This window comes from Labrus mixtus, chromosome 15 (genome assembly GCF_963584025.1).
Source record: "Labrus mixtus chromosome 15, fLabMix1.1, whole genome shotgun sequence".
NCBI lineage: Eukaryota > Metazoa > Chordata > Actinopteri > Labriformes > Labridae > Labrus > Labrus mixtus.
In genome coordinates, this window is record NC_083626.1 from 14,747,224 (window position 1) to 14,768,030 (window position 20,807).

The following is a 20,807-nucleotide window of genomic DNA, read 5'->3' on the forward strand; positions in this document are numbered from 1 at the left end:
TTTGCTGTTTTCATTTAGTTTTTGATCAGTCTGTAGTTCCTTTTTCCGTTGTTTAGTTAATGTCTTGGATCTTTATTTCAAAATGCAGTGAAGTCCTCTCAGCTTAACAAACATTTCAAATAAAAGCCTAACCATTTTCATTTTTTAATCCAAAATAATGGAATTTTAAACATGCAATTAAAAATGTATCACGAGTAGCTATTGAAATGTTGCAATCAATCGCGATTAAAAAGCTAAATCGTTTGACAGCCCTTTTTTGTATGTATTTATATACACACAAATGTATATATTTTGACTCAATAATATTAATATTATATATTTTAAATGGCATGCTTTTTTTGTTACAGCACACAGGAGGCGCTCCTTTTTTGGTTGCAACTGACTGCAAGTCCACATCATTGAAAACTCGGGTCAAAGGCCATAATGCAAAAATAATTGCATGCCAAATCCCTCTTGGCCTACCCATTGGTTCTTCTGCTTGCTCTGTGTCTTTTCGACCTTCAGACAGTTCCTCCCCAGGAGTCACTCCGTTCAGCAGCTTGTGTTGTACTGACGGCGGAGGAGTAGGTGGCAAGGACGATGGGGGTGTTGGGGGGTTGCTGAGATTACTCTGTAAAGGCACAAATCATTAATCACATTAGTAGTTTTGAAGCCTTTTTGTAGCATTAACCAATGATAGCGAAGCCTGAGAAAGCTAGCCTTGGTGCATGTTGAGGCTCTGTTATACCTTAGTAAGTAATTGAGAGTAGTAGTCTGGGATGTTGTCCAGCACTGCATTTCCAAAGCATCCTTTGAGCTGGGCTTTACCATTGGCTGGGCTGCTTCCGAAAGGGGCAAATAGATCCAGACTGGCGGTAATTGAGGGTTCCATCAGAGGTAGCAGAGACAGACCCTGGAAAGTAGCGGTAAACATCATTTTTTTAACATCATGTAGAAACATTTTTTAAGGAAAATTTCACAACATTCACACATTTTTTAAGGATTCACAACATAAATTAGAAATAATGAAGGAGCTCTAACTTAAACAATGTACCTGTTTGAGTTGCTTTATCAGGGCTTCTGCACTTTTTCCAACTTCTTCCTTTTTATTTTTCTTGCGTGCATTGGGCGCTCGGTCTCCAGCTGCCTTATTAGTGCGCTTTGGCTTTTGTGCAGGGGATCTTTTAGTTATAGACTGTAAATCCTGTATGGGTTGAGAAAAATCAGGTGAAGTTCTCCCCCACCAAAATATAATGACGGTTAAAAGAATGAATGCATGAAATAAAAACATACCTCCATGTTTCGTGGAGTCCCTTGAAGTTTTTGTTCCAGCATTGCTAGTTTGCTGTTGATGTGTCCATTGATCTCATTGTGGATGCCCTCAGAGGGCCTCTGAGCACTAAGCTGAAGGTTCTTTGTTCTCAGGAGTTTCTGCAGAAGTTGCTGTCCAGTCTCAGACCTAGGGCCTTGAGTCCCAGGGTCTCCGGCCATGTTTCCAGCATTAATAAAGCCTGAATTGTTCCCACATGACGATACATCACCCATTACTTCTCGCTTTATAGCGCCAGGATGAGCCTCAGCCTCACCATCACACTGAACCTCTCTTGGTTCTTGTTTAATGTTCTGTAGGGTCATTTTGTAAACCTCACCTCCTCTAGAGATTTGTTGTGCGTCAGTAATGTGGCTGTCTGGAACCTGCTGTGGATGTTGTTGAGCATTCATGCCTTTTTGTGGACCATTAGGGATACCTAAGGCTGTCTGGGATGTTTCATTGGCAGATGTGTGAGCTTCAACTTTCATTCCTGGACAGTCAAGAGGACTCTTCGCTCCAGGTGACCTGAGTGGAGATGCCTTGACTTGGCTGTATGGACTCCCCCTTCCAGCCCTGCTGTCAGCTATAGGTGAGGAGACATGGGATGAGTGGGGGGATCCTGGGTGGGCTGGGCTCATGCCGAAGGGACCTCTTGGAGAATACGCATTGGATGGAGAGCCCTGCATGCGTCCAGCTGGAGCAGCCATTAGTGCTTGCTGGTTCTGGTTTGGGGTGGGTGGACGCATACCCATAGCTTGACTAAATGCATGCCTTTTTGGATCACCAGGAGAGTTTGGCAATGGCTGACGAGGAGATGTTGGCCTTATCATACGGCCCTGGTCCATTTGGGGAGTGGGTATTGGTACCTGACCTCTCATCATATGTTGCATCATCTCCCCTGCTTGTGGCTGTTGTTGCCCTGGTACTATCATCCCCTGCTGTATCTGAGGAACAGTACCAGGTTGCTGGCCTATTATACCTGACTGTTGCTGAGGGCCAATTGCTACTGGCTTTCCCATGGCTCCGTAAGGTATCTGCTGGCCTTCCATCCCTGGCATCTGCTGCCCAACCTGTAGAAGCTGTCCAGGGGGCATGTGAGGCTGTAACTGATTTTGCTGGCCTTGACCCATTGACATCCGCAGCATCTGTCCTTGTTGGAGCTGCCGCTGGGCAATCATGGCCTGAATGTGCTGTATCTGCTGGTTTGGGGGAAGACTCCGGAGCTGAGGGTTTTGAGCAATAATCGCCTGGATGTTGATGGGAGTGCGGATCTGTCCAGGTGGGAGTCCAGTCCTCTGTACAATCATCCCTTGCTGCTGGGCTCTCATCAAGCCAATCATGGCCTGCTGTTTCTGCTGCTGGGCCATGAGAGCTTGCTGTTGTGGATTATGCCCCATTACCACAGGCTGTGGCTGTCCAGGGTGGCTTTGGCCTAGGATCTGCTGCTGCATGCTAGGATCTTGAGACTGCTGCATGGCGCTTTGAGCTGTTTGTTGTTGCTGAGCTAAGAAATCAACTGGCTTTCCTTCCTCTTTAACAGTCATCAAACCAGGCTTGTCCATACCCAGTGAACCTTGCCTTTGGAGAGTGAGCGGAACTTGTTGGTGCTGAAGCACACCAGTTTGTTGGTTTCCAACAACACCCATTTGTTGCTCAGGTACAGACTGAGGAATTGTCTGTTGTTGCTGGGCCATATAAGCCTGGTTTTGTTGTTGCTGCTGCTGTAGTTGTAACTGATGTCTTCCCAATTCAGTTTGGTGATCATTTGTAGTGCCTTGTTGGGAAGTCTGATTGGGAGTGGAAGGACCCATCTGCTGTGGTGGCGTTCTTGAATCAGGGTTGAGGATCCCACCCTCTTTGGGGGCTGAGTTTTGGTTTTCTGTAGCTCCCTGTGGTTGGGGGGTGATACTACCTGCTGAAGGTGAGGAGCCCATCTGTGGGGTTGAGGGTTGGGAGTGCCCTCCTTGGTCTTGGCTGGAATGGCCGATCAACTGTGTTTGTTGTCTTTGCTGCACCATCTGCTGCTGCTGAATGTGGGCCAAATTCTTATTAACACTTTGCTGCTGCTGCTGCTGCTGCTGCTGCTGCTGCTGCTGTTGCTGCGATGCAAGCATGCGTTGGGCCAGAATGTTCTGTTGTTGAGGAGTCAACTGGGCCTGAGGACCTCTGAGGCCAGGATGACCTGGAGATCCAACCATGCCCTGCTGTCCCATCATCATCTGAGGCCTCTGTTGCTGAGGTATAACTGGATGGTTCCCAATAATCCCTGGCTGAGCTGGCATCATGCCTTGAGCATGGTTAATAGGCTGTCCTCCGGGAAGGGTCTGTGGCATTGGAGCCCCAGACTGGCCTACAACCATTCCTTGTGGAACCTGCAACATGCTTTGTTGATTGGCTTGGTTAGCAAGCATAACCTGCTGAGGGTTTGCTTGTTGTTGGGCCATAAGTGGATTCCTCATCATACCAGACTGTGGCTGAGGAATTAAGCCAGACTGTTGATTTGGATGTGGAATCGCTTGCTGGCCCATCATCACCTGCTGCTGCTGTTGCTGCTGCTGGAGCTTTGCCATCTGCATTCTATGTTGAAGTTGTCTCTCTTGAAGAAGCCTGGGGTCTGCACCTTGCATTCCAGGCCCCTGAGGGAAAAATCCTGTTGGAGCACCAGGTGGACCTTGGGGCCTTACACCACTAACGCCACTGGCTCTGAGGACAGCAGGATGCTGTGGCTGGGCTCCACCCATGAAGGGCTGCCCTTGTGGCATTCTGACAGGCATTCCACCTTGGGGCATCATGCCAGGGTGCTGGGCCATTACTGGGGTTCCCTGCTGGCCCATTACTGGGGTTCCCTGCTGGCCCATTACTGGGGTTCCCTGCTGGCCCATCACCATCTGACCAGCCATCTTGGGAAACATGTGTGGTGGTTGGCCCTGTGCAGAATGACCTGGGGTAAGAAGACCTGAGCCTTGTTGATGCTGCTGTTGCTTGCTTCTGTACTCTGCAATAAGATTGGTGTGCTCCTTCTGCTGCTTGCGTACCTAAAGTAAAAAATTATGAACAGGTATGAATTGGGATACAAAAGATACCAACAGTATTTGTTGTGGAAAAGTTTGTAAACCTGATTTGTACACACCTGGTCAAGCTGTTTCTGAATTTTGCTCTGCTCCTCTGTAACCAACTTTAGTTTTTCTGCATCTGCCTCAGCTAATTCCCTGCCAGCTTTCTTTGCAGTGCGTTGCTTAGCACACAGAGCCTTGCGAGATTTCCGATGAACTCCAATTTGCTCCTCCAAAAATTTCAACTGCATTTGGAGTAACTGCTGAGTGTGAAGAAGCCATTCCTCATATTGGTGCTGTTCTGCATCATCTGTATCAGAATGAGATAATGTAATGGATCATTTGTAACAGATGGGAATAAATTAATAATCAACAACTATTTGGGCAGTGATAACATATCTATGCATGACTTAATTCATTCTTAACAAGAGGCACTAATTGTAGAACGTACTGATGATTCCTTGCACAAACTGGGGAGGGTTGGGTCTTGACTGGGTGGGATCACTCGTTTCTCCCTCCTTAAGACAAAAAGAAAACATTTAAAAATGAAATGACCTAGGAAAAGAAAATCAGTTTCGGACAGGTAACACAGCATACCTTTGGTGCTCCAGATGCGAGCTGAGCTGGATCTGTGCCGGGGGCAGAGGCTAGCCTCTGAGCGAGGAGAGAAACTTGTTGCCTAAAGAGAGACCAAAACATGAATTATATGCCAATAAATGGTCCCTTGTGTATGGAACTTAAAACCAACACAAAGGTTGAATAAAGACAATTACTTAACAAAAATGTCCTCACTGCCAGAAACGAAACTTAACATCCGCCATATTGCTTGGTAGCTATGCTAACAGGCTCTATGGAGAAAGCTAATAATTGCAGCCAAGACACAAGACCGGCCTGTCAGCAGCAACCGTCTCGCCGCTATGTTATTATATTGCTGGCCGCCCCCGGCCGCTGCCAGCTTGGCAGCCGAGACATAAAGCCTGCCTGTCATCGTGCGGTTAGGACACGGAGCTGGGGCCGGCTCGAGGTGGGACGGACTGGTAGTGTTGGTGCTCTCACTGTTTGTCAATGGACACAGACATAGAGTCTGTTTTCTGCTAGGAATTTCCAAGATGGCAATTACTTCCAGAAGAAAACTCAGAATCAGTTGAGGAAACAGCCGTGTGTTTTGAAGTAAATATGTCTGTAAATAGAGGACCTTAGTGGGAGTGGCCTGCGGTGCTGTGCATTCTGGGATTTGGTGTCTTTCATCCACATGAGTCAAAAAGACACTTTCTGCCTTTTCTCGTGCAAGAAGGCACCAACTTCAAAATTTATTTCACATTTCTACCATATATATGACCCAATGTCAATACAGAGTCATGTTTCAGGTGAAGTATCCCTTTAAGTATTATTGTTATTTAATATCACCACTCAAACTGTTATTTATTCTACACATTACTGTTCACTATTAACTTTAACTGCTCAAACGGCTTCCCTTCAGTTACCCCATTACCTTTCATGACTACAGCTGTCATTCGCAGTCAGAGTAAATTAATGGACATGACAACATGATATCATGGCAAGTAAAATATAGTGACCTTACTTATCAAAGCATCAAAAGGTGGGCTGTGACCCACACTTTGGGAAGAATTGGTTTACACAAAAAAAGTACCTGTTAATACCAGGGGGAACAACCATTGGCTCCTGTGCCAACACCCTCTTGATACCCTTGAGTGCCACCATCTTTGCCTTAGCGATTGGATCCATGTTGTCATCAGTCGCAAATGTGTCTAAATCTGCAAGAACAAAACAAAACTGTTGACAAAGGGTGGAAAGACAATATTATTATAAAGCTAACCAAGAAGAGTGACAACTTGAGTACCTTTATCTGGGAAGAAATTGTTGGCCAGAGGTGACTGTTTAACCCCTTGCTGTGGCTGCTGTTGATGAGGGAGACCAGTATGGATCCCTGGCTGCCCCATCCTCATCATGGCTTGCTGCTGGGCCATTGTCATGTGAGGAGGAGGTGCTATTCCACTTCCCATGAACCTTTGCTGCTGCTGCTGCTGCTGCTGTTGCAACATGTGAGAAGGACGAGGCCCCATTCCTGGCTGAGCCATCATTCCTTGGTGTGGAGGACGATGATGTTGTGGCAGCATTATCTGCCCAGGTGCTTGTGGGTTTGGCTGTTGATTTGGGAGACCAGGAAAATGAGGTGCCATGCCTCCTTGGTGGAGGGAACTGAGTTGTTGCTGCTGTTGCTGCTTCTGTTGTTCCTTCTTTTCATGCTCTAACAAATCCTGTATCAACAGAGGCAGCTCACCATCTAAAGAGCTCTCTACCTTAGCCAAATCTACAGCAGGGGAGTGTTGTCCACCTACATCGGGCAGCCCAAGTGGATCACCACCCATATCTGCATGTGGAGCAGCTGATGGAAAAGGCAATGCTTCAGCTTGACCTGGCAGGGCGTACTGTAGTCCCCCTAATCGAACTGAACTGAGTGAAGCTGGCTGGTTTTCTGCCTGAGCAGACTTGGCTGATGGTGTGTTCCCACCAAGAAGCATTGACACAGCCTCTCCGAACTCATCTTTTACCACAGGCTGTCCTGGTTGCAGCTGAGGGGTCAGACCTGTGTCCTCTACTTTGATCTTGACGGTATCAGCAGTTTGTACAGAGGATGGCAGTTGGGTAGAAACTCCCCCTACAGTGCCAGAGGCTGTTGTGAGAGACTTCTGCCCTGGCTCCTTTGTGGCTTTCTCTTCCACTTTAACAACAACAGATCCGGAGGAAGATGAAGGTGCCTCACTTTCTGCCTCTACCAACCGCAACTGATCTGAGAAGACATCTTTTGGGTCTCCTTGGTCCAGCTCAGGGTCAGTGTAAGCCAGGAGGTCAAATTCATCACTATTAAGCAAGTCATCCAGATGTGGATCATTGGTCTCAAGGTTGTCCAGATTACCCAAGTCATCATCTCCTTTGTCAGGGTCCAAATCTAGAGCCAAATCATCCTCATCTTCTACACCTCCATCTCCATGGGTGTTTTCAAGCCCCTCGAGGTCAGGCTCTGGCAGTTCCTCGCTGTTTTCTACCGTGGCAGGCTGTGTTCCTGGGACTACACTGGGTTGTGGAAGCTGATGCTGCTCTGTGCCAGGAATGTTTGGATTTGAAATAGCTGTCTGGGGATGCAGATGAGGCTGTTGTGTTACTGTTCCTGAAGACTGCCGAGGCAATAAAGTTGCAAGGCCACCCTGCTGTAACCCCAGCTGTGAGTTGCTGGCTCCTTCTGTTTGAATGCCCTCAGTTTGAGCAATTGGATGTTGTTGACCATATGGTGCTGTCTCTTGTTGTGGCAAAAAAAGCCGCGGTCTGGGCTGGGGTCCACGCGGCATGAACTGGTGTCGTATGGGTAGCCTCTGTGAGTTGTGTCGTAATTCAATGAACTGAGGTGGGGGTCCTTGACATACTGGCTGCATGGTCTCTCCTCCATGTCCTTGTATCATGTTTGGGTTACCCATGCCTTCCATACCCTGTATGTTTACAGCAGTGTTTAGGTTTTGCCTCATGCCAATAGCCTCCATGCCAGGCTGGGGAAACCTCCGTGGACCTGGAGCATGAGCCTGCCACTGCTGATGGAACGGTGGACGAGGAAACATTCCTTGAGGTCGCATAGGCCCTTGTGGCCTGAAGGACAGACACACAAAAGGAAAACATACTTCAATGTCATTGTATTTAGTGTTTCACCAAATTTTAAATGATTGAAGAGGGGCTCATTTTTTGCCCAAACAGACCCACAACGCCTCCGAGAGGCGGGTTCTGTCAGGGTGAGGTGCCCTGATCGGTGCTTGCACTCAGTCTCTATGCCGCTGAGCCTAGTTACAGCGCTTTTGCACACTGGCTTATTCCACACTGGTTTGCCAGACCTGATATTTGTATTTCATAGACTGACTGTGGCCACCTTCAACCTGGGAAATAGTTCAATCTGCAGCTACCACAACTTCAACTTGCCTAGGAGCCTTTACTTTTACATATGTTAATCACAATTTAGGAATATCTGTGTTTGGATCTGTATGCAGCTAAACATATGCTAGCTCTGTAACTAACCAAAATGAACAGATCATAGAAGTTCTTGTGTTACCATTGTTTTATTAGTAAAGGAAATTGTCCAATTATGGAAGCAGTTATCCCACATTGTTTCACACAAATTGTTACTTTACTGACCTTTGTGCACTGGGATCCATAATGGCAGGGGTTCCTGTAGGTGGTGGGCGAATGAGTTTGTCCTCCATACCCCCAATAGCCATGGGAATCTTCCCTGCTACTGAAGCCTGAGCTCCAGCAGTAGTAGCAGCAACACGATCCTTGAGGAAGTAAAAACAGCCAGAATAGATAAATGGACCATTCTTTTGAGTTTAAAGAAAATGTTAACAGTTAGGTTTACTAATCACTTATATGCACAGGTATTTACAATTTGCCTCATTCAAACACACACTCATTTGAAGGACCTGCAGGATCCCCCTTCCAATGCAGCCCTAGAGTGTGTGCTACACAGTGTGTGTGTGTGTGTGTGCGCTACCCTACAAGGTAACGGTATTATTGTTTAGTGGACAATAAACAGGAGGAGCTGGGCTCCCGCCATTCCTTCCTTTTGTTTGAGGTTTTGAAAAACAGTCACAAGATAATGCATCTTTAACTTAAGATAATATATATCAGTTTTTCATTGTTCATGAGGTCTTTACCAGAGCAGACACTTGCTGGGATTGTACCCCTGACATATGATAACCTCTTCTTTATTTAAAAAAATAAATAAAAACATTCTGTTTACATTTGCAAGGTTTGTAGAATATTGTTAAGGTTTCTACCTGTGGATAGGGTGGTGGTGCTCTGTGGACCTTGTCTTGTTGAAAGGCTCCTATCTCCCCTCCAGCCCAGCCGGGGGATGCACTGCCAGCAGCCGCAGCAGCCTCCTTCTCTTGTCGAATGGAATTTCTTTGCATTTGTTGCCTTATTAAGAATTCCCTCAGTCTCTGGCGCTAAAAACAACATTAACAATAGAAAAACAAAGGCACTGATCAGCAACATACTTTAAGGAACAGTAAATAATTGTTCAGTGGCTTTTACTAATATTACCTGTCTGTGCTTCTCCAATTCAGAAGGGCTAAGGCCTGCCAAAGCAGGATCTTGCCCGGCTGAAATGTCAGGAATTTCTTGGGTGCCTGGCAAAGACGACTGATGAGGTGTATCTGGAGGACGCACAGCTTGCAGTTCGTGAGATCCAGAGGAAGGTGGCCCCCTGGAGCTGAAGCTGTCTACCCCCATAGTCTGCTGAGTTTGTGCCTGTGATTGCTGAAGCTGACCCTGTAACATCTGACTCTGTTGTTGGGTTATTTGGAAGCCTCCAGTGCTGGGACTGCGGCTGAAAGTAGGAGGTGTGGATGGTTTACCAGAGAGAGGATCCCCAATGGAAGTGTTGGTAGGATGGGGTGGAGGTTGCTGGTTAGGAGGTGAGCTTTTGTAACTTGCAGTTCCCTCTGGGGCGGCAGAGGAGGGGCGAGGAGGTTTGGGGATAGTAGCAAAGGGATCTCTGGATTGTGGCCGTGAAGGTGGCTGAGAACAAGGGTCTGGGGATTGGAAACGGGGGGTTGCAGGTGACTGGACAGAGTAACCATCATTTGAGTTGCCACCAGGAGTGTGAGGAGACTGAGAGCTGCCTTGGGACTGTGGGCTGGAGGGCACCCTAGGGCATAGTTCCTGTTGACCTCCTGGGTGTCTTTGGGGTCCAAGGGAACAATTATCACCCGACTGCGGTCTTGGAGTTAGCGATGGCTGAGTGTGTGGATCAGAGAAAGAGTGGGAGGGAGACTGCCTGTAACCCTCAGACGGGTGGCTAGGGGAAGCTCCAGGATGAAGTCCACCCTCCCCTTGGTGCATTCGGGGTGTCATAGGTGCCTTAAATAAACCATCCCCAGACTCCAGCATCCCAGCAGGGGAGCCAGTGGATAAGTCAAGTCTTCCAACTGAGGAGGCACGTGGAGAAGGTGCACTCATATCAGCCCTGAACTGCCCTGTGCTGGCAGGGGAGGAAGCCACTGCAGATGGTGACGGGGATGAACCATAATCTGGCCGAACCATCCCTTGCTGGTTTCTGAATGGGTCTCCATAGTGTATATTGTGAGATGGGGAGAAGATGGGCGATTCCCCAAGCCCAGCATTTCTTGAATGAGGACTTTCTGGAGGTCCTAGGGACTCCTGAGAGCCCTGCTGTGATTGTGGTAGATGACTCTGTTGATGTTGATTTTGCTGCTGCAGCTGCGATCTGAAATAGGGGTCAACCTGCTGAGCCCGTCTGGGGGTTCCAGGAGTTCCTGGTTGCATGTCAAAGGGGCCAAGACTGGCTGGCCGTCCCTGAGGAGGACCCGGTGGGCCGGAAGCGGAATAACCTGAGGAAGAGGCCTGCAAGGGGCTGGCCCCAGCATGGGAGTAGGGGGTAGTTGGGTGAGAGTGAGAGTGGGAGTGGGAGTGGGAGTGAGGCGACTGAGGAGGCAGCTTGGCTAAGGGATCTGTCCGGATTTCAGCTGACCCTGGGGTCTTAACAGGTCCATCTGAGAAAAAGACAGAGGATGATCCTGAATCTGGAGGGAAGGGATAGGGGCTCTCTGCAGAGCTGGGCTGGGAAGAGATTGATGTAGAGCCTGAAGGAGGAGGGATCTGGAGGTGTAAGCTGGGCCGTTCTGCTTTCACACGTCCTGCCTCTATTTTGATTGGCCTGCACACCTGACTCTCCGCCTGCTTTGAGAAGAGTTCAGAGGAAACATTAACATGCTGCATCTACATGAAAGGTACTTAATCTTCCATTCACTTTGATAGTACAAAAAAAGGATGCTGATCTGATACTTAAACTCACCTTCTGTGCCTTATTGATTCTCTGAGCAGCTCGGTTATCTTTGGCCTTTTGCTACAGTAATAAATAAAATATTAGGATTAGAAAACCAAAACATTTTGAAGAGGATACATTTTTTTCTGAATGTCACAAACATGGGTTCATGAGAATTACAGCATGGTATAATTGAAGATGCATCATGCAAAGAGTAACCTACCAGATATGGGACCTTGTCAGCAGCTGACACCTTCCTCCAGATCTTCATGATTTGCTTACAGCGACTAGCCCAGTCTGTGACAGTAGAGACATTATTATAATTGCTCAATAGCTAACAGTGATATACAGTACACCTTAATTTGACTGTTTGGTCATACAATAGGCGGTACATGTTCATAATGTTTTTCAACACATACCTGGGTAGTCCTGTTTGAGGGTTGGAAAGTTGGTGTTGGCATAAAGCACAGGGGAAATTGTTGAGAGTTCCCCAAGCTCCTCATCTTTCTCCCAGCGCTGCAGACTGCGCTGGTTGTAGGAAAGCCCATCACCCTCTGCTTCAGTGGGGGTTGGTGGGGAAGAGGGGGTTGCTGGGGTTGAGGGAGTGGCCCAGGGGCTCTCCTCACCACCATCTGGACTGAACAGTCCTCCTCGGTCCCTATAAACAAGAGGGAATTGTCTTATATAAAATGATCAGCTTCCACAACAAGGTAGAACATTAGTAGACACAGTTATAACTGAAGAAAATCCAGATAATTTAGTATTGGTCCTACCGCATGTCAAAGAATGGTGACTGAGAAAGGCCAGGAAAGGCATCCATCATTCCAGCTGAGGGCAGGGACCCTGCAAAGGATTTTTCCATGTTTTAAATAAAAGACAAACTTTCTTTGTACCTTGCAAATCCTCAGAAATCTCCTATAATACAACATTTCTTCTATTGAACTTTAAAATGGGAAAGTGATAGGATCTTATGCAGTCATCCTGTAGCACAGACCTGAGAGGAGAGCTCTCTGCGGCAGAGCGCTACGATTGAGTTCTCCCTTACTGCCCTCCAGGATAGGCTTTATGCCACCCAAAGAGGAGCCGTCTGACACTCCCAGGACCTTCCTGAAGAACTGCTCAGAGTCCAGACTTTCAACCCCTTGAGGAAGACCTGTTATGAAAGAAAACACCATGTAATATATGACGGTCACATCAGAACTTTGTTAATGCAGCGTACAATATATGCCAATATCTAATTTAAGGGATTACCTTCACTTTTATCTGCATCAGAGTCAAGAGTATCGGTTGATGGCTGGTCCTTCAGCGATGAGGATGGTGCAGAAACTCCTAAAAATGCATTTTAATAAAAGACAATTATAATTAACCATTATAATAGCCAAAAGCATTAGTGTCCAAACAGTCACTTACCTGCACCTTCTCCCTGAGCCTGGAAGGCTTCACCCCCCTCTTGCTTGAGAGGAAAAACTTTCATCACACGATCCTTGGCCTCAGCTATTGAGAGAAACACAAAGGTTTACCCCCCTGCACACACTTTTTCCACACATTGTGTTAAAATAATTTGCAGAGTTTTCAAACATCAAAGGTCAAGTTAGTGTTCTTACTCTCTGGAGCAGTAGTGTTGACCCCTGAAGGTGCTGGTAACGAAGGGCGGACGAGGCCCGAGCTGGGCCTCTGTCCTTGGGGTAACATCCCAACTTTCTTACTCAAGTCTATTAATGTCTTCCCAAAGAAAGCCTCCTGCAGTGGACAAGATGATGACATCACAAGATGATGACATTTTCAATGGCTACGTCAAAGATTCAAACGTATAAATAATGGGGCAAAGGAAGGCTAGAAACCTGGAGGTAAGCTGGAAACATGTCCTCTAGTTTGCTCTTCTTCCGGCCACGACGTTTCTTGGCTTGTTCCTCTCCCTCCACTGGTTTAGGATCCATTATGTTATCTGTGTCAGGGTGGGGTCCTATCCACATAACAACAATATTCAGTATAACAAATTTACAAAACGTAAATAACAAATTCAGCCACAGTACCACTAGTAATGCATAATAATAATTTAAAATGATGAGATGGCTTGAGACCAGAACAGCCCCATCTAAAATAATGAAATAGACCACTAATGTGACTCTGGACTTTGTATCTAATAAAGAAAAAGAAATCAACTTCTTTGCTGGATGACCTTGCTTGTTTTGGCAAACCCCTACATTAGCTAGTTTAACAGCACCACAAGTTTCCCTTATTCAGATAAAAGAGGCAGTTTGCTCTTAATGAAAGGGTAGTGTGACTCTAAGAACGAGAGACCCCAAGAAGAGGCTCAAACTGTCAAAAGCTGGAAAACAGTTTCAACTGTATTTTTCCTAACTAACAACTGGAATTATCCTGCATATTACTACTACTTCATTTGATATGTTCTAATTATTGAATTTGTTGAATCAAGTAAATATTGTGTGAAATACAATTCTAACGCTACTGTACTGTTGTCACTCACCTTCATCAATGGTTCTCTCTATTGGCTGTCCATCTAACGTAGTCTCTCCAGCCAGCTGGGCAAAGAACTCTTTCTTCATCCGTGTGTGACACTTCCTTTGGCGCACCATGAAACCTCCGATGCCTAAGATTGCCAATTTATTAAAACATATTTAGTTATGGCTGTGAATTGGATGTAACAAGTGTTTGTTTATTATTCAGGGTATATTACCTGGTCGGTATGGTTTTCGCTTTCTCTTTTTGCTATCCTCTGTCTCATCTGCCCCTCCTTTGAGACCATCGCAGTCAGCCATCCCTTCATTCCCCTCAGCACCAGCTTCTCTGTAAGGGCTCCCATGGTTCTCCATCTTGGGTTCACATTCCATGGGCTCCCCACAGCCTACAAATACAGTGCCACTGCTTTAGCAAAACATTTGAAATGAATATGCCCCATGCATCATGTTGTTGGTCATACACCAATGGATGAGTAGAAAGAGAGCCAACCTTTTCCATCCTCCCCGTCGCCTTCGATATCCCTCAGATCCATTCCATCAGGACCTCCTTCACAACACAGAGTGCCGAGACGGGAGCGACGCTGCCGCCTCTTGTGTAGGGGAGACATGGAGATGCTCCGGAGCAGGGACATACCAGATTCTGTCAGCCACACACCCTCCAACCTGTAAAACTGGGGTTCTGTAAAGTGACAACAGCATATATGATTGACTAACAATAAAACAAATAACAGCAAACCACACAAGATTTGTTTGTCAGTACAAAAATGAACTTTTAAAAACGCACTAACCTGGTTCTTTGATCTTTATTGAAGCCATAATGGCTGACTCTACTACTGTGAAAAATGGCAAAAGCAGGGGGGAGAAAGCAACAAAAAACAATGTCATCAGTGCGTACAAGAATATGCTGTGTTTCTTTTTAAAATCAAAAGGTCTTCGTGTCTTCAGTCTTAGTGTTCTTCTGAGACTTACCCACAGGTTTTGGAACATATGGGGTGCAAGATGTGCATGCAAAGCCCTCATCAGAAGCTTGTTCCACCTCATCTTCTGTGTACAGACTTTCACAGACTGCATGGACCCATCTGCACACACAGCGAGAAATATATTGGTCTTACTTTTCCTCACAAATCACACGGCAAATCAAAAGATGCTATAGAATAATTCATGTCGTGAAAAATCATAAATAATCCATTCCCCGCTTGTCATCATTAGCTGCAGTCTCATGAATACCTAAGTCTGGTGTGTGTGTGTGTGTGTGTGTGTGTGTGTGTGTGTGTGTGTGGTTCTAATGAGCAGCACCCACCTATCACAGTACTGACACTGCAGCAGCAACTCCTCCTCCATGAAGTTTTCCCTGCATACAGGACAAGTGACGAGACTGGCACAGGGGCCACAGTGGGTATAGTTGTTCTGCCACTCACAGTGGAACCCTGGTGTGTTGGAACCACACTGCACGCAGCACACACACCTGCACACAAAGAGTGAAGCTAACTTCAACAAAAATGCAGCTTTTATAAAAGATTTAAAAAACACAGATGCCAGTGAGAGTAGTGTAAAAATTGTCCTGTGCCTGAGGTAGCAAGAGGCGGAGGGTTGGGCCTGTGAATTACTAATGCAGGACTGAGGCAGAAGTGTTTTACATAATATGCAAATTTTAATGCACTCATTTTCATTTGACCCCATTCAAAGCTGCAAGGCTGAACGAAACATTGTGCTCTTAAAAACTTCTTTTTTTTTTACCATTTGCACTTCCAACCACCCTTGGGAACATTGTGCAGGGGTGGATCCAAGCAGTAAGTGTGATAGCTGACATCACAGTCATCACACAGCAGCAGTCGGGAGGGGTCCGAAGCCTTTCCGCACATTTCACATACAATACATTCCAAACATCGCCATCCCTTACGGAGCATCGTCTTGGTGATCTACAGGAGAAATTAGGTTAGAGTTTTCTGGATTTCAAAAGACTGGGAAGGAAAAAAAAAAAGATGACCAGTATTAACGTGCACTTACTTTGCTGTTCACACAGTACGGATGGTAACACTGGGCACACTGAGCACAAGCCAATAACTGCCCTTCCGTACCCTTTCCAAAACTGCCACATACAACACACATGTCCTAAAATAAGAAGAAACCAATAATCTGTTAGCTTGCATTTAGAAGTGACAACTGCCAACAGCAAATGTCACAGCATTATTATAAATGTCACACTCCAACAAAAACTGTACCTGGAGAAGGACAAATTTGTCAGTGTTTGAGAAAAGAACCACTGTGTTCTGCATGGTGTCATCCTCCTCCTCCTCCTCCTCCTTACTTATTCCAGTGTCTGTGGTCATGCTTAGCTGTGGAAAAGAGCAATAATAATGCAGAAATATTTCATGAAAAGCAGTGATACAACTATACCATTAATGGAAGAAATTATAGAATTTGTTTGTTTTTTTCAGAATACTGAACAAAATCCAACTTACCAAGAATGCATCGATGCAGGAGGCCATGGCTTTAAGGCGTGACCTTCCACCACGCCCTCTCCCTCCACCACCCCCTCGAGGTCTTCGCTTCCCAGGAAAACTATTGCTTCGCCCCTACAATTCGAGGAAAGGTCAACTCAGTATAAAGTTGTTTTGTGAATACAGTTGTGGTAAAATTTTTTTTAACTGTTTATACATTTTCTCAAAAAACAAAAACAAATCCATGGTGACCTTACCTGCTTGACCCGTGAGCGGCCTGGGGATCCTCTTCGCTTCACCTTTTCTCTGTCACTTCTGAGGGGTTCAAAGGGAAGCGAGTCATCGGTCTCAGTAAGCAGGTTGTCTGTGTGTGAGTGGCCAGCGGGAACAAGGCCAAATTCCATGGAGAGCTGAGGATCAGGTTCTCCTGGAGAGCCCAAAAAGCCACTGCTGCTCTCATCTCCATGGCTCATATTGGACATTTCGTCCAGCAGCAGTTCAGGCTTCACGTCGTGCTCAAGAAGTTCCTGCTTTATGTCGTCATTATGTCCTTCTTTCATCAGCTCATCATCCTCATCTTCCTCATCCTCTTCCTCAGAGTGAGGTAGTGACCTCCCCTCCATGTCTACAGCAGTGAGGGCCTCTCGAGTATCTACTGATAAAGAAAGAGGAGAAGGGGACAGGGGGTTTGGGCACGGACTTCTTTCCTGCTGGTTAGACATTGGCAAATCCTCCGTTTCGTCAACAGAGGCAGGAGAAGCTGGTAACTTTGGTGGATCCTTTCCTAATGTCTCTGTGACAGACATGCCATCAGAGCCACTTTTTAATAACTCAGGTGATACATCTTGCTCGGCTGAGGGAGTGGCCTGCTGCTTCTCCTCTTCTTTCTCCACCTCCATACTTTCAGGGCCGTGGTGTGACACAGATGTTTGCTCTCCTTTATGGTTGTTAGAGAGTATCTCTCCTGAAAACTCCTGGGAAGGGGTTGTCTGGGACATACAGCTCGCTGTGTCTTCTGCTCTCTCTTCATCAGCAGGTAGACAAGAGGCCCCCTGTTTTGCTGTTGCAGGTTCTATATTTGAGATAAAGGAATGCGTTTTTAATAGTGTCAACATCTTCAAAGCTATCATTAGTTACAGCACATCCCCATACAAATAAAGTGCTGCTTTGTATTCATTTTTAAGTACGTATAAATATAGTGTATCCTGAGTTTACCTTTAGACTCATGTGCAGCATTGAGAACCTCTGAAGTTAATTCTTCAGTTGCTGACTTCAGCTCTTCCTCTGCAATTTTCTTCCCATCATCTCTTGTCTCAACAGGTTCAGACTCTGCCCCTGAGATCAAAACAAATTAAACTTATGAATATATACAATTTTTTTTTATATAGAAATAAAAAAAGTTACATTGCTTTAATGATCCAATTTTTTTTTTACTTGTCTTGTGTGCTTTATATGTAATGTTAAACTTGTACTTACCCAAGTCCATAGGTGACTCTTTGTCAGTCTCTGCTTCACCTGGGTCCAGCTCCGACGTGCTTCTCTTTCCCTCTTTGAGTGATAAGTCTGTGTGCTCTTCTGTCACCATGTCTGCATCACTTTGGATTGTCATCTCCACCAAATCCACATGCCCAACGGTCTCTTCAGGCGCCTCTCGGGTTTGTTTCACTGCTGTGTGTGGTTGAGTGATTGGCTGCTGCTGGTACTCCTTGCAAAGCAGGCAAATGCACTTTGCTTCTGGAAGTTCCCCTGGTAAAGCACACTCACTGTGCATCCACCTAAGACAGTGAAATAAACATCCAATAAATTTGAATTTCAAGCCCACATGATAACTACATTAATAAAAGCATAACCATGTGTGCATTAAACTAACCTGTGACAAATGCTGCAGCACTGCAGAGTGACAGATGGGTTGGCTGCTTTGCTGCAGACGCTGCACATAGTGCTGCGGTGACGCTGGCAGCCCTCACACACGGCATAATTATCAAACCACTGGGCCGAACCTGGCAGCCCCAGTCCTCGAACACCACACTCCATACAGACACGACACCTCTGAAAAAATATCAGTGAGGAAGATGACAGGTTCAACGGATCAATTGAAGAAGTAAACAAATATTATTTTCAAATATTGTGGTAAACATACATTTCAAACAAGATGATTCCGTTTTAATAAGTCAGTGAGCAAGCTTTAAAACTAGGTTGCAGAGAGAAAGTCATCTCTTTCCACTGTCTTCAAATACAAATGTGACTTGGATCTCGCTAACACCTGGTATCAACATGTGGTTTCAGAGATCTGATCACAAGGGGACAACGCTTGAGTAAGAGTGTTCACACTTTGCATTAGCATGCCTGCTTCATATGTCAATAAGCACCACTACACAAATTGGTCTTAAATTCAAGGTGTAAATTGGGCCTTACTCTGCATTTCCATAGGTCGGAGGGAAGAGAATCCATAGCAGGCTGGAGACAGAAGGTGTGGTAGCCCTTATCACAGGCATCGCAAACAAGCATTTTGGAGTCTTCTCCTGGTTGTCTGAAAAAATGAAGATTCAGGCCATTTATAAATCAGTGCTTTGTATATTAGAAGAGAAAGAGCTAAACTACAAGAACACTAGGCATGCAACAATTCTCAATAAAATATTGAACCGTTCGGTACGGCATCCACGGTTCAATACTGACTTTGAATTGCGGTTTTAACGGTTTGACGTTTAACTAGTTTCCGCGCATTGTATTTCTCTCTAAATTGGCTCTGTGTGTGTGTGTGTGTGTCTGTGTGTGCCTGTGAGTCAGCGCGCAGGGATGAGGAAACCCTGGCCGCCAAGTGAGTTAATAGCCAATCACCACGCACTAAAGTTTGGTGACGCTGACAATAACATTACTTTTAGCATGGCGAGCAGTGTGGAGCAGCCAGGGGCTTGAAGGGCCGCTAGGGCTGGTACAGTGACAGTTTATAGATCATACAGGCTACAGTCATGGCTCAAGTAGCGTTACACTATAGACCAGTTTCTGATAGTGTGGAGCGAGCGTGTGCGCCTGGAAAACATGTACTGCGCAGTGTTTCCCACTCGTCCAGGTATATTAACGGCCGCAAACGCCCTTTTTCCGAAAGCCTCGCTCCCTCATTATGTCAAAAACATGCATTAAAAGATAACTGTGGGTCCGCGAACGTGAGAGAGAGAGAGAGCTATACGGGTGAGCGAGAGTCGGGGAACGTGCCATTACGCATGTAAGTGGACGGACAAGAAACAAAAAGTGAAATTGATCATGTGCTCTACAGTTTACATGTTAACCAGTGAAGTATGTGAACTACATGGCAGGCTGCTGTCTGTTCACTAACTCATGTCTTTCAACATCAACTGAGTGCTCCTCTGTCTGTGCGTCTGCGCATCACCCTCACTGCTCTTATTAAAAACTCTAAACTGGTCATAAACCACGTCTGAACCTTCAGTGTGACGTTTCTTTTGAAATGTTCTTAAATCGTTTGAGCTGCTGTTAATACTCAAAATATTTACAATACTGAACATTACAAGAATAAGAGACGAGCGATAATCGTAACTAAAAGAGAAACATGACAGTATGCCACCAATGCACTTTTATGTTGACATTCATTGAGCTAATTGTAGTTTACTTCATGTTCAAATCTAATCTGACTTTGCAATAGGCTGAAAGGAGAGCACCTGAATTTGTTTTGCTTCAAAGTAAAATAAGTAGTTTTAAAATGAAAAAAAGTAGCTCTCTTTCTAAATCCCTTGATGTTCTGTAAAATTTGCCTAAAACACTTAACACTGGAAACATTTTACCGGCCCGGCCCATCAGAACCGAACCGTGAACCGTGAACCGTGAACCGTGACCAAAAAACCGAGGTACGTATTGAACCGTGGGCTGACTGTATTGTTGCATCCCTAAATAACACAAATGACAAAAAAATTGACCTCAAAGGATCCAGTTATACCCAAGAAGATGGACTCACCTGCAAGTCTGGCACACTTTACACTCTGGACACTGCCACCCCGCCCGTTGGATGGGCGTGGCACCAATCTCCAGACAGGCCGCATGATAATGTAGGCCACAACCCGTACAGAACAGCAAGTCTGTAAGCTCCCCTGCAGAGTCACACACTGCACACCAGGACTCTTCGCCTGCTGTAATAAAAAACATTACATAGGATTTGATATGAGAAACACACAAAGCAGAGTTTATCTTAGTTCCTCATGTACGTAGGGAATTTACAAAGGGTAGACAGCTAGGTAGTAGGCCATGTTTTGTTTGGAAAAGAAAGCATGCAGTCAAAATATGGCCGATAACCAGTGATCTTTTATATTTGAAGATGAGCAGCAAGCTGACATTGTGTGACATGTGCATATTGTTCAAAAGCTTCAACACCCTATTATACTTCGAACACTGCCTTCGTAATAACAGAAAAAAAATGTTGAGAGAGATGTTCAGATTTCTTACCCAACTCCTCTGCCTTTTCTATGTGCTCTGGACAGAGGAGGGCCAACTGCTTCATGGACTGGAAGGATCCACTGGCTGCTGAGCAGGGGAAGTGGTAGAACCGTGAGCAGCCCTCAGCATGGCATGGAATGGTTGCACCCAGTCTTTTGCAGTAATCGCAAAGCTGAAACAAAACCAAGTACGATTTTTTTGAAGGAAGTTTTAAACCCTTATTTTCCCTCCATATATATAACATAAAAT

The 20,807-nt window shown here is 45.7% G+C and overlaps 1 protein-coding gene across 3 annotated transcripts in view; it reads right to left on the reverse strand.

Moving 5' to 3' along the window:
- The window catches only part of kmt2d (lysine (K)-specific methyltransferase 2D), a 32,293-nt gene that overhangs the window by 7,886 nt on the left and 3,600 nt on the right, over window positions 1–20,807 (reverse strand). For 2 of the 3 annotated variants that reach the window (XM_061058686.1, XM_061058687.1), the window contains exons 6-43: window positions 20,568–20,730; window positions 20,083–20,254; window positions 18,531–18,645; window positions 17,986–18,164; window positions 17,592–17,890; window positions 17,331–17,450; window positions 16,373–17,187; window positions 16,137–16,250; window positions 15,897–16,010; window positions 15,682–15,786; window positions 15,412–15,593; window positions 14,975–15,139; window positions 14,644–14,753; window positions 14,463–14,507; window positions 14,165–14,353; window positions 13,893–14,060; window positions 13,683–13,805; window positions 13,036–13,157; window positions 12,799–12,934; window positions 12,605–12,688; window positions 12,446–12,523; window positions 12,189–12,347; window positions 11,968–12,037; window positions 11,614–11,852; window positions 11,418–11,491; window positions 11,225–11,275; window positions 9,451–11,109; window positions 9,183–9,353; window positions 8,542–8,681; window positions 6,206–8,004; window positions 5,996–6,119; window positions 4,942–5,023; window positions 4,796–4,862; window positions 4,422–4,654; window positions 1,273–4,326; window positions 1,034–1,183; window positions 728–892; window positions 463–610 (exon numbers count right to left, since the gene is read on the reverse strand). In XM_061058686.1, coding sequence (XP_060914669.1) covers window positions 463–610; window positions 728–892; window positions 1,034–1,183; window positions 1,273–4,326; window positions 4,422–4,654; window positions 4,796–4,862; window positions 4,942–5,023; window positions 5,996–6,119; window positions 6,206–8,004; window positions 8,542–8,681; window positions 9,183–9,353; window positions 9,451–11,109; window positions 11,225–11,275; window positions 11,418–11,491; window positions 11,614–11,852; window positions 11,968–12,037; window positions 12,189–12,347; window positions 12,446–12,523; window positions 12,605–12,688; window positions 12,799–12,934; window positions 13,036–13,157; window positions 13,683–13,805; window positions 13,893–14,060; window positions 14,165–14,353; window positions 14,463–14,507; window positions 14,644–14,753; window positions 14,975–15,139; window positions 15,412–15,593; window positions 15,682–15,786; window positions 15,897–16,010; window positions 16,137–16,250; window positions 16,373–17,187; window positions 17,331–17,450; window positions 17,592–17,890; window positions 17,986–18,164; window positions 18,531–18,645; window positions 20,083–20,254; window positions 20,568–20,730 — 11,983 coding nt within the window. The remainder of the gene's footprint in view (window positions 1–462; window positions 611–727; window positions 893–1,033; window positions 1,184–1,272; window positions 4,327–4,421; window positions 4,655–4,795; window positions 4,863–4,941; window positions 5,024–5,995; window positions 6,120–6,205; window positions 8,005–8,541; window positions 8,682–9,182; window positions 9,354–9,450; window positions 11,110–11,224; window positions 11,276–11,417; window positions 11,492–11,613; window positions 11,853–11,967; window positions 12,038–12,188; window positions 12,348–12,445; window positions 12,524–12,604; window positions 12,689–12,798; window positions 12,935–13,035; window positions 13,158–13,682; window positions 13,806–13,892; window positions 14,061–14,164; window positions 14,354–14,462; window positions 14,508–14,643; window positions 14,754–14,974; window positions 15,140–15,411; window positions 15,594–15,681; window positions 15,787–15,896; window positions 16,011–16,136; window positions 16,251–16,372; window positions 17,188–17,330; window positions 17,451–17,591; window positions 17,891–17,985; window positions 18,165–18,530; window positions 18,646–20,082; window positions 20,255–20,567; window positions 20,731–20,807) is intronic. The other variant, XM_061058688.1, reaches the window with a different exon arrangement.